Below are 12,447 nucleotides of genomic sequence, written 5' to 3'. Positions count from 1 at the left end.
TAATGCCCCGCTTCGAGCTCATCCCGCCCCCGCCCCCCCCCCCAAAAAAAAAAACCTGCTGTGTCCCCCGCTCTGTCCCCGGGACAGGGATGCCACGGTCGGTCCTGCTCAGGACCTGCACAGCCCTCCTGCCCCACCGCAGTTGCATTCAGCACCGAGATCCAAATGGGGAAGGTTTCAAAGCAGTTAAAAGTCGATAAATCTGTGGGCAATCCCAACTGAGATGTTTGTAACGAGAAAGATCTGGAAGCCTGAAAAAACAGACAGTGCTGCCAGTCCCTCCTATAACTCATGCCACACTCGGCCTGATAAAAGTGCTATTTAATGTAAAGTTGTCACTTCCAGATAAGGCAGCGGCTAAATTTATTTTTGCAAACAGAATTCTAGCAATTCAGCCAGTAATTCTCCCTGTCTGGGACCCGAGGAACATCTTGGCATCTCACCTACGAAACACCATCAGTCAAGCATAAAACGTTGCTGAAAACATAGGGGAAATTATCTCCTCAGTAGCGATGACCCTGCCCTACCATCATTTACTGGATTTATGAGCACAATGAAGTAGCAATTTTTAAACATAACCTGTGTCCTCAGGCAAGGCAGCAGAGCCACCAAGCGAAAAGCTCCCCAGCCAGAGTCATGTATCCCGGGTGGCTGCGATACACGTCATACACGGCAACGCACACCCCGACATGCAGGAAAACGTTATCTATTTTCACACGCGCTAATAAATTGCACCAGATTTTAAGAAAGGTGAAGAGGCAATAAACTGGCCGAAAGTCCCCTTGCTGTTCCCTCGCATTCTGACAACCATCTATATAGTCTCAAATAGGACATTAGCAGCGCAATGATTTTCAAACACACATTAAAAACTCATATAATCACTGTTTTATTTTCGTTTCCATCACTCCAGCCCCAGAAGTTGCTTTTCAGATTACTCCTCTCCATTCCCCACCGTTTTCTCCGCAGGTGAGAAGCTAGATTGGATGTCTCTGCTTGTATAATTAGTGGATGAACTCAGCAGGATGCCACCCTGGTTTATTTTTGTGTCTGAAAAGCACGATGCACTTCATAAGAATGGTAGCATGTTTTCCCAGGTTGTTCTCAATGAGGTAACAGTTCAACTTAGGGGTCTTAATGCCGGGATTTTTCTTTAAACACATGCCAAATTCAGGTTTCCAATCAATGTCTGATCAGCTGTTTGATACCCCGCGGTTCTCAGCGTTCATCTCCCTTTGTACAGCCTCGCCAAATAATAAGATTCAGCAGAGTCCTTCCGGCTGGCCTGAGGCTTTATAGTTCTCACATCTTGGAACCGCTCCTTCAGTCTGTTTTGCAGAAGACGGGACTCATGTCCATCCCAGAATTTACAGAGCATCGTTCCTTTTGGCTTTAAAATACTTTGGGACAGGTTCAGAAGGCCTAAACACAGATTGATGAGCTTCTGATGATCCAGTTCTTTAATGCCCGTCGCATTAGGTGCCATGTCACTCAAGATAACGTCCACCTTCTCCGCAGGCAGCAGGCTCTGAATCGTCCTCAGCGTGCTTGGGTCTGCAATGTCCGTCTCCGACAGGAAGACCGCTCCTTCCAGAGGAGAAATCCGCAGGAGGTCAACGCCAAGGACGAAGCCGGTGGGGACAGCAGGATCTAGATTATAAGAATGAATGACACGTTGAACACTCCTAATGGTTGCAAACAACTTGCATATGCAGGAGCTCCATGCTGGTCAATAAACGAAAACGTTACCACCTGCCTTGTCTGGTCTTCTTGTCCTTCGACAGTTTGCTGCCTGCACCTGGATGGTTGGTTTGCTACAAGCTAATCCATTTGAGACATGAAAACTCAGTTACTTTGGATAAGCAAGGGGTATTTTTCTTGTTTTTTTCCTGTTCTTTCAAAGCTGACAGTCCAGAAATCCTGGACAAGAGCACAGATAGTAACATCTTATCTTATAGATATTAACAGCTTAAAACACATAAACCATACATAATGGTTACTACCATTTTTCAAGATGGGAAATAAAAATACAGAAAAGCCAAGTTACCTGTTGGAGGCTACACAAATTTGAGAACTGAAAGAACGGATCCTCCCCACAACACAGTTAATCCAAACACTGTGTCACACCTACAGTAGCACCGCACAGTAAGTTTTCTTTTCACAAACATGCTTTCTCCAGACTGTATGAAGATTTTCACTGTCATGCAGGCACACACCTTCACGCTTCTACCAGTGACTCTGGCGTGTGACTCTGGCGTGTGCCAGTACCCATGTCCCTTCCCCACACCACCACCAGCACAGCTGAGTTTTTTCACGCACTGCAAGATGAGTACTGTCCCCATCCTGCCTGCCAAAAACGTTCGCTTACCAGTACCTAAGGCGTTGACCCTCTCTACAGCAACCTGGCTCCAAGCACCAGGCGCTGCTCCGCAGTCAAGAACGGATAGTCCTGGACGAAGAATATGAAGTTTGTCATCAATCTCCAGTAATTTGAAGGCACTTCGGCAACGGTAATGCTGCCGCTTCGCTGCCTTGACAAAGGGATCCTTCCAGTGCCGCTCCAGCCATTGGTGCTCAGTTCCAGTTTTCTTCAGAAAACCCGCCGTGGTGTGGAGACATTTGCTCACCAGACACCGACAGCTGCCCAGGAAGACAAGCGAGTTTATCAGTTAGTGCATCATCACTGTGTATTTCAAGTCTCTGTAGTAATTAATTCTAATCTCAACTACAGGTCCTCCCATTTGTCACTGGCCTTATAAAAAAAGCCTCCCAATTTGAGGTTCTTGGCACCTTTAGTTATCTGGTCCAATCTCAGTGTGTGTTGGACGGAGGCCTCGCGGGTTTCCCCCTGCGCGAGCGCAGGGAAGAAGAGGGCCCCACTCCGAGACAGCTCTTGGCTTCCACTCGGCGCTTCCGTCTAAGGGCAGGACATGGCGGACTGACCCCAGCGAGGCCCTGGGCCGCCTCTGAGGGGCTGGCGGCCTCGGTGAGAGGGGACGCCGGGACACCTTAGCCCCCTCAGAGGAAGGAGGGACGCCCCAGCTCCTGCGGGCTCCCTCACGCCTCCGAGCAGCGCACACCGGCAAGCCGCGGGCACTGCCGCCACCGCTTTCCAACGAACCCCCACTCCGGCACCGACAAACCCCAAACGCCCCTTCCCCGCTCCTGACGAAAGCTCACGGCGCCGGGACTAACCCCGCACCTCCCCAGGGACACCCCACCCCACTCCACTCCGGCGGCCACAGCGGGACCCGCCGGCTCGGCCCGGCGACAGCAGCTTCCTCCTCAGCGGCGCCGCCACCCACCTGCCCCCCCGCCAGGCCATGGCGGCCGCCTCAGACCCCCCCCACGCCCCGCCCCTCATGGCGTCGCGGGGCGGGGCGCGAGCGGCGGCGGCGGCGCGGGAAGGGGCGGGGCGGGGCGGGGCGGGGCCTAGCGGCTCTGAGCGGGGGGACGCGGCGGTGGGCGGGAAAGACGGACGTGTGGGGCAGAGGTCGGGGGAGCATGGGGTTGAAGGGGGGGTCAAGGGGTTGGGGAAGGGTTCGGGACAAGGATTTGGGGAGGGGGTGCTGGGGGGAGAAGGATTTGGGGAGGGGGGATCAAAGGTTTGGGCAGGGGGTGCTGAAGAGATGAGGATTTGGGGAGGGGGTTCTGGGGGCTAAGGATTTGGGGAGGGGGGATCAAAGATTTGGGGAGGGGGTTCTGGGGGCTAAGGATTTGGGAAGGGGGGATCAAAGATTTGGGGAGGGGGTTCTGGGGCCTAAGGATTTGGGGAGGAGGGATCAAAGATTTGGGGACGGGGTTCCGGGGGATCGGTATTTGGGGAGAGGGTTCTGAGCGTCAAGGATTTGGGGAGGGAGCTTGGGGGGTTAAGGATTTGGAGAGGGGGGATCAAAGATCTGGGGAGGGGGTTCTGTGGGGACAAGGATTTGGGAAGGGAGGATCAAGGATTTGGGGAGACGGTTCTGGGGGGACAAGGATTTGGGGAGGGGGTGCTGAGGGGAGCAGGAGAGCGAGGGTCAGCGGGGAGTGTTTGAGAAGCAGGCGCTGGGAGAGGCACTGGGGGACCAAGGGCTTGGGCCGGGGACGGTGGGACCAGGCATTTGAGGAGGGGGTGATGGGTGTTTGGGGGGGGGGGGGTGCAGGGCTTTCTGTGCCCTGCCCTGGGCCGGAGGAGCAGCCTGGTCTCCCCTCCAAGGGATGCCGGCAGCCCTTGGCGCAGCGTGCCCTCCTCCCCTCTCGCCCAGGAGCCATGTGCACGTCCAGGCTCTTCACCCTGGTCCTGGTGGTGCAGCCGCCCCGCGTCCTCCTGGGCATGAAGAAACGTGGGTTTGGAGCCGGGCTCTGGAACGGCTTCGGGGGCAAGGTGCAGCCGGGGGAGAGCATCGAGGAGGCCGCTCGCAGGTGAGGCCTGGCCTGGCCGGGAGAGGTGGGAATTGGGGCACGGGGTGGGCAGTGGAGGCGTTGGACCATTTGTGGTGGGCTGCAGGTGGAGTCACCGCAGCTCAGCCCATCAGTAATGCCCTCGTAACCAGCCTGTTACCCGCCAGCGCAGGTGTGAGCCATCTCTGGACAGAGAAAATCACCTGCTCCACAGGTGATGGGGGGTCCGCAACACGTACAAAGAAACGGGATTGATCCCCGTTGCCTGTCAGCTGCAGATCTGTAACTGTCATCCAGTCTGCGAGTAATGGGAAGGTACCGACTGTCCTCCCTCCCACCTCCCGACTCTGATCTAAACTGAGACTTAGCCTGCTCATGGTGGGCAGAGGTTCTTGCACTGTTCAGAAAGGCGCAGAGTTTAATTTTGGCTATATAGCACAATTACAGCTTGTGCCAGTGTACTGCTTATTGCTTAAATTTTGAAGCTATTGAGCAGGTGCTACCTTCCAGTAGCGGTTTAGTTGCGTGAAAACGTAGAGACAAAAATATTAGAAAATTTCAGAGGTCTCTTACGAAAGGCACCGTAGAAATTTATTATTTGACTGCATGGCAGCATTTTTAAGCCCTAATGCTAAGGTAGGGAATTTAATTCCATTAGTACAGAGGTACAGTACCATTTTTGAAGTTTTTAGTACTGATTTCTTGAAGTTCTTTCTTCTGTCTAATCATCAGAATTAAATAGCAGACCGCAGCTGAATGGCTAAACACCTGTAAAAATTAGGTGCCTCATTCTTTATGTGAACGTTGCTGATACAAAGCCACATTTTGCCACCTCCTCACTTTCTGGTATAAGCCCAAAATTACCCTCGCACCTGCAGGAAGATCGGTGTTGGTGTGCTCAACAGCTACCCAACAGTTTTCGCCCTGAACCACCTCCTCAGCTGTGGCACTGCAACTGCCTGGGCTCTGTGGTGAGCTACTCCAGGGGACAGAAAGGTCCTCTGTGCAGATGTGCACCCAGCAGTGCACAGCATTAACAGACGTAATGCTTTTTGTATAATTTATCATCTCTGAGTGGAAGAAGATCAATTTTGTTCCTTAAATCGGGCCTCCATTTGCCAGGCTTACATTGCCACTGAGTGTGGCGTAAATCTAATGATTTAATTCAGTGCTTGATTTCCTAGGTGCCTGTTCACCTGTGCTAGCCCAGAGTTAGAAACCGGAGCTTTAGTCCATATAAGATGTCAGGTGATAAAAGCGTCAGCGATCCCAGTGCCACGTGCCCCAGCACAGCCAGCGCCCACTGCTCTGGCCAGCGGAACAGTCCAATCCTCGGCCCTTGCGACGTAGCTGGTAGGAGTTTACTGCAGAATGACACAACCGATTCCTGCCAAGGTCAATGGCACAGGGCACAGTCCCCAGAGCCAGGGCCAGCCGGGCATGCAGCCCACCTCGCTGGCGGGAACACCACCCTTGCCGTGCTGCCTCAGGGGGCAGCTCCCCACCAGGAAGCGACACGCAGTCCCAATCTAACTTAACTTGCACCACCTCTGCCCTGTGCTGGGAGTTGAGGTGATCTGCTGTGGTTCCACGTTGCACTGTCCCAGCGGGGTTTGCAGCGGCATAAGGTGTGAAGTGTCCTCACAGCACAGGGAGTTAAATATTAAGCTGAAACATGAATGAAAGTTTCCTGTATGAGTAAGATTTCTCTGCTCCACTGGGTATGCCACATTCCTGTCACCACCTGGGCACCCATGGCTCTGCAGTGGCACATCTTCTAAAGGGAGCATTTAGCTAGTTCGTTATTTCTAGTTTGCTACCTGTAATGTTTCCGCTTACTATATACAGAGCCAAACAGCTAACAGACAAATTGCTTAGAGAACCATAGCGGCATTGTTCTTTGTTGTTCAATTATCACAGCCTGTAAAATGAGGCTTTTAGCTTTGTTGCTGGAAAACCGCCTCTATTTTAGACATTGTTTCTCAGGAAGATCAACTAAAATTAGCTAAGACATTAAGTTGGAATGTAATTTTAAAGGATGGCGTTCATGAAATTGATGCCAAAGGAAGCTGGAACCTTAAAGATCACTTCCATTACATTTTAAAATTGTTAAGTTACTGCCAGATAGGCATTAATTATTAACCTTAACTGAAGACACACTGTTTCCAAGTATTCCTTATTTTTGTACATTAGGAAAACCGTGACTAACTTCAAGCTATGCTGATTCTGTTAGCAGCAGGTAAAAATTAAAAAAGCCCAAAGTGTGTAGCATAAACACAGCAAGTAATTGTATGTGCTTCAAGCAGCTGTGCATGGCAACGCATGGAAAAGAGCTGTCTGGCAAGTCTCTCAAAGTGCTCTTACAAGTCTTGCCTTCTAGCCTCTCGTTATGCTAAACGTACTTCCGAGGAGCAGAAATGGAAAGTTTATACAATTGCTTTATGTTTTTTATACAGCATTTGAATGGGAGACAGTATTCCTAACGTCCTGTGTGCGAATCATGCTATGTAGTGTTTAGTGTTACTTAAATAAGCTTCAGTTAGCCTCAGAAGTAGCCGATTTTGTAGCAAGTACAGATGTTCTAGTATTTATCACCTGCTTCCCCACAATTCTAAAAGCTTTAGCTTGAAGTTGGCAAAGCCTTTTTTTTTGCCTGTCTAAATGAAGCATTCTTAAGCCCCATCCAGCAATGGTCATAGAAGCATTAGCCCACTTCTAACTAATCTCAGGGAAGATCATCACATTGCAAGTTGTGTAAATTATGCTAAACAATCGATTTTCCCCAAATATTCCCTTTCCAACATAGACTATTTTCCTACCAGCCTTTAGGAGCCTGAAATAAGATGCAAGCCAGCCTGACCTGGCTCTGCTCTGGTGTAAGTAGGCTAATAGTTTGGTGCAAGCCAGAACTCCGCTTTGCTCTGCAGGCTGTGCCCTGCTCCGTTTTCCAGGGGCAGCTTTCACCTTTGTTTCACTGGAAGTGTTTTCACTGTGCAAGTAAAGCTAATGACTGCATTTTTGTTCTCCCACTGCTTGCTTTCATGTAAAGAAGTCCATTTCTTGTGCAGGGAGCTCCTGGAGGAGAGCGGACTGACTGTGGACACCTTGCAGAAGATGGGCCAGATCACATTTGAATTCGTAGGCAACTCTGAACTCATGGAAGTTCACATTTTCCGGGCAGATCATTTTCATGGAGAGCCAACAGAAAGTGATGGTAGGTAGCTAGCGGAGGGGAAGGAAGGATGTGCATTGTCTTCTGAGACAGTGCTGCTCTTCAGAAATGTAGAGATCCCTTTAGGAAGGGAGGCAGCTGGGCTGTAGAGGGAAGCTGCATGTTGACAGATACTCAAAGCCTGGGCGGCAAAAAACCAAGAGAAAGTCTCATGCAAAGTTCTTTTTTCTTCTCCCACCAGAAATGCGTCCACAGTGGTTTCAGCTGGATGAGGTGCCATTCCATCACATGTGGGCAGATGATATCTATTGGTTTCCCCTGCTGCTTCAGAAAAAGTTGTTTCGTGGCTATTTTAAGTTCCAGGGACAAGACACTATCCTGGAGCACACCCTGAAAGAAGTGGAGGAAGTTTAAGAAAACGGAAGCATTCAGCCTCACGTGCTGTTGCCCACATTGGGCTGGAACACCATGAGCACAAAAGTCTCCTTTCTCAACTCTCCAGCAAAGGACACTTATTTGCCAGGTCACTGGGAAGTAAGGAAAATAAGGGGGTTTCTTACAGCAGAAATAAAAGTAAGAAGATTTTCCATGCTGTGAAGTCCCTGGCTGTGGTATAGTTTAGTGGTCGTGTGATCGCAACTATCAAAAACTTAGCGTTAACCCTTTTCTTTGCAGTGCTTTAGGTTTTTCCTCTGTGGCTAGAAGTATTTTTAAAAGATTACTAAAAAATATTTTTAAAAGCATGCATTGTTCTGTCGTAAACAGCTGGCTACCTTCAAGACTATTTAAGGGCCTTTCAGGAGTTGGCTTCCTTTCACAGAAACATTAAGTGGACTGGGATGCAGCAGAATCCATTAAGTGTCCTCTCCATGCCAGTTTCTATACCGTCCCCTATTCCACATTACTTCCTGGGACAAGGTGAGGCTTGACCAGCACTGTGAAAGCCTCTTCAAAAGCTTAGATGGAGATCCCTTCAGCATTCTCCTGCTATAAGGGAATCCTGCTGTAAGGTTATAGGAGTTACCAAACCAAAGTCAGAGGTAGAGGTATGGTACTGTTCAAGCCCCGCTTTCACTCTTGCAGCTCCTGCCATGAACTGGAACTGTTTTGAGCATTTCAAGTAAAAATACCCTGGACAAAAATAACTTCAGCCAGTCCACATTACAGAGTGCCATCACCTGTGGCTGCAGGCTTTGCCACATCTCAGTAGCAGGTGATGTGTTCAGCATTCAGGTGAGCCCAACTCGGCAGGCTGGGCAGCGAAAGCTTAATCAAACTGTGCTAGAAATAACACATTACAGATATAACTTCTTACACAAGTTTTGCATTTTTTTTTAAACACTTTTACAAACACATATAACACTTACAGATAGAATCTTGGAATGTAATATAGGGTCTGTAAACATTTCCAGTCTACCAGCTGTAGTAATAGTTCTTTAATTCCTGCATTTGGATAAAGTGCTTCATATATAAGGCTATTTGAGCAAAGCAAAGATACAGGATATTCCAGGCAGGCAAAATTCACACCCTCTGAACAAGATTGTTCTTCTTGTCTCCCTCCAGCAGTTCTGAATAATTTATACCACTCAAAAATGCCCTTCTTTATATGCTCAGTAAGCCACAGCTCAGACTTAGAGGATAAGAGTTAATACCTTAGACTCTTACTTTTCCTTTTGTGCTGCACACTGACTTATTTACAGAGGTTTTGATACCTCTGCTTCTGATGTAGCAGTGAGGGTTTCTGGCTGTTCTAATGGAGAGAATGACTTGAGGCAAGTAAAGGAGAGAAAATAAGCACAGGGGGACGGGTCGCTCGTAACGGGATGTAAGACCTTACTGCATGGTAGGAAAGGGAGTGACTGGCAGCCGATACCTGTTAGGTTATTTTGATTCACTTCCTGGTGGAAACTGTAAATTGCATGGTGGGAGAGAGCAAATTACGTTCTGTTCCTCCAGGAGCTTAGGTAGGAAAAGAACAAGTGCAGCTCAGGCCTGCACTTGTATGTGCTATCCCCTCTTCCACAGTCACTTCAATCCTTTTATGAAGATGCTTTCACCAGCACTGACTTTTAGCTCATGTCAGAGTAGTGACATTATTGCTCCTGCTGCAGTTGTGGAGACCGATATGTTTTAAGTAAGTTCTGTCCCCAGCTGGTGATCTTTGTCTTTTAGGAAACAGCACAAATTGAAGATTGTGAATTAGGCTGTTACAAATTCTATGAATTACACACTTGCATGATCAAAGCAGAAGAGTAAAAGCAGTGGAATGCAGCAAGGCACTATTGAAAATGCATTACAACCTAAGAGGAGCAACTTGCAAGGAAGATGGGAGGGAAAGAAGGATCAAAGATTAAGGTTGTATTGTAAATATAGCCTGGAAAGCCTTTCAACACATGCTACTGGTCAAACAGCCTGTGTATTGTCACTTCACAGCTTGAAGCAGAGGAGACCTCAGGAGTGTCAAAAACATATAGCCCTTTTGACAAAACATTTTTCAGGTTCTCAGCTGTTTACTACTCTGGTACCTCCGCAACAGATTTTGAGACACTGACAGAAAGACTGGAGGCCTTTTCTATCACTACGATTTTGAACACATGAAAGTCCCCCATGAGCTCAAGCACTACACAGAAAGCTTCCATTCAAGAAGGCACATTAACTCTTTGGCACGACATCTTACAGGAGCATCAGTTCTGGGATACGCAGCACGCGCTCTTTAATTAGTCTTCTGGTTTGCTTAGTGTTTATTGCAATCTACCCAGCTACCAGCAACGGAACCAACTCCATCAAGTCCTGTTCTCACCTGTGCGTACAGCCAGGCTGTTTGCTGCAGGAACACGGAGAACTGTTTCCCTTACACTGACAGGGGTAGACAGAGAATTCATTCCCTGCTGCCTTCCTCTATGGGAAGGAAGCTGTACTCGATGCTGCTCTCTGCAAGTCTGACAGATCCCTAAACTAAAGAGGACAAATACAGTAAGGAAATCCCTCACATATCGAGGTAAACATAATAGTGCTATTTGCACAATGACCAATCTCCCAAAATTAATGTTTGCAAACTAAGGCTTATATGAAATAGTGTACGTGTGTGTTTAAGAATGAGACAGAAGCTTGGCGTCCAGTACAAAACAAACTCTGAAAGTGCCATTAGCTGTATCAGCTTTGAGAATACTAGGCCTCTGTTCTCAAAATACTAGGTGAACAGAGTAAAATCAAAACAAGAAAACCCCACCCCCAAAACCGCTCTCCTCAAAGAGGCAAGGGCCGACTGTGGAGGAACGGGTGTTTTCTCAAAACAACACAATTCCAGTTTCTTTATAGGTCGCATGGCCTGTGTTTATCATTATTAGTCTCTGCACTTCAACTGTAGAATTCCTGCTTTGAAGGAGACCAGGAAAGAGGAGTTAGTCTAAACCAAAATTTGGTTTTAATGTTTGTTTTTGGGGGGTGTGTGTTTTTTTGTTTTTAAATAAAGTCCAAAATGGTAACTTTTTTTCCTAAATGTGAGAAGCACAAAGTTCCAGTCAGGCTAATACTTCGCAAGTGCTCCTAGGGAACACAGCCGAGCCATCTACCCCAGCCAGACACTTTAGGTAGAAGATCCAGCATACAGATATCAGATCTTGCCCCAAAACATGCAGTATTTTCTGTTTGACTGTTCACCGCATGAGGCAAACAAGGCTAAAAGAGGGAGGATGGGTCCTACGACAAATGGCAGGCCAGAACCAGGCAGCACCTTCAGAAGGTGCTAGGAGTGAAGAGCATTTAAAAATATGCTAACACGATTTCCGCACTTTAACCACAGACTATCTTCTTAACTGAGACAAGGTCAAGCAGAAAAACTTTTTGTGCCATTTTTGAGATAATATCTTCTTTGTTACCATACTGTAGAAATATTTCCATCCCCGGCCAGTTTGCTCTGGCTCGTGAGCAGAATCAATTCTGCATCACTTTTGAAATCTTCAGGAGGGAGAATCAAATCTGTCACAGCCATTTGCAGTTAATCTGCTTCACTGGACAAGGCCAATATGCAGGAGGAAAGACTCGGAACAGAGTTAACATTGGAATTGCTACAAAAAGCTCTTAATAATGCATTCTGAGCAAGGTTGTTAAACAAGCCTCCCTACAGACTCCAGGCCCAGCACACAAGAAATCCACCCACAGCAGCGTGTAATGGTTATGCCAGTCTCATGAAACAGAGCAAGTAACTTACTATCTTGCTCCTAGCTGAAAAAAACTAACCCATAATTTCCACCTGGACTAAGAAGAGCTTCATGTTGCACTGAATTTTCTAAATTTAAAAAAAAAAAAAAAAAAAAAAGCTTTTGTGATTGGAGGTTTTAAATATATTTCCTGCTAATGGAGAAGTTCCCCAATGGGAAAATACTGTAACGGTTCCAGTTTGACAGCGAGCACGCATCCTTGTTAATGTGCTTCCTTTTCACCCACTCAAAGCAAACACTAAGAAGCCAAGTCTCAAATTCTCCTTTGGCAGCTATTTTGGCCCCAGTAAAGTTAGGTTCAGGGGAGTCCTGTGCACACAGTTTTGCTGCATACGTTCGCAGTTTCTTCAGTTATCACTTTCCCTGGAGGATACGCACGATTTCCCCTAAGGTAACATGACATGCAAGTTCTCCTCCCCCTGCCCTTTGCCTCATGAGGGAAAGTCACCGGAGATACAAAGTGAAACACGGAGAATGTTTAGTCCCTTTATCACTATCATAAATCATTCTGAAAACCCCATTACCAAGGACTGTGCTATTTTTAGAGAGATAAAGAACTGTCATTTAATTGTCTTCTCTCCTTCTCAAACACAATCCAATGCTACCCGGAGCCAGAAAAAAAGAATGACAGCAACGTCCTGATAAATACTGAATTTTCACTAATGAATTTTATCA

At 47.7% G+C, this 12,447-nt stretch overlaps 2 protein-coding genes across 2 annotated transcripts; one reads left to right on the top strand and one right to left on the bottom strand.

Annotated features, from left to right (window-relative positions):
- Positions 1-878: 878 nt before the first annotated feature.
- On the bottom strand, positions 879-3,361 carry MRM2 (mitochondrial rRNA methyltransferase 2; the record flags this gene model as incomplete). Its single annotated transcript, XM_082490752.1, has 3 exons — positions 879-1,647; positions 2,366-2,637; positions 3,303-3,361. 3 exons carry the CDS (start codon positions 3,359-3,361, stop codon positions 1,223-1,225), a joined length of 756 nt encoding a protein of 251 aa, XP_082346878.1. The 3' UTR covers positions 879-1,222.
- A 76-nt stretch (positions 3,362-3,437) lies between these two features.
- NUDT1 (nudix hydrolase 1) lies at positions 3,438-8,224 on the top strand. Its single transcript, XM_082490817.1, has 4 exons — positions 3,438-3,490; positions 4,245-4,401; positions 7,449-7,594; positions 7,794-8,224. The coding sequence occupies exons 2-4, from the start codon at positions 4,250-4,252 to the stop codon at positions 7,964-7,966; spliced, it is 471 nt and encodes a 156-aa protein (XP_082346943.1). The 5' UTR covers positions 3,438-3,490; positions 4,245-4,249; the 3' UTR covers positions 7,967-8,224.
- Positions 8,225-12,447: the final 4,223 nt, after the last annotated feature.

The sequence above is a fragment of the Vanellus vanellus genome (genome assembly GCF_965231255.1).
Source record: "Vanellus vanellus genome assembly, chromosome: 14".
In the NCBI taxonomy this organism is placed as follows: Eukaryota; Metazoa; Chordata; class Aves; order Charadriiformes; family Charadriidae; genus Vanellus; species Vanellus vanellus.
Note: the sequence above shows the minus strand (reverse complement) of the source record. Positions and strands in the feature narration are given on the sequence as shown.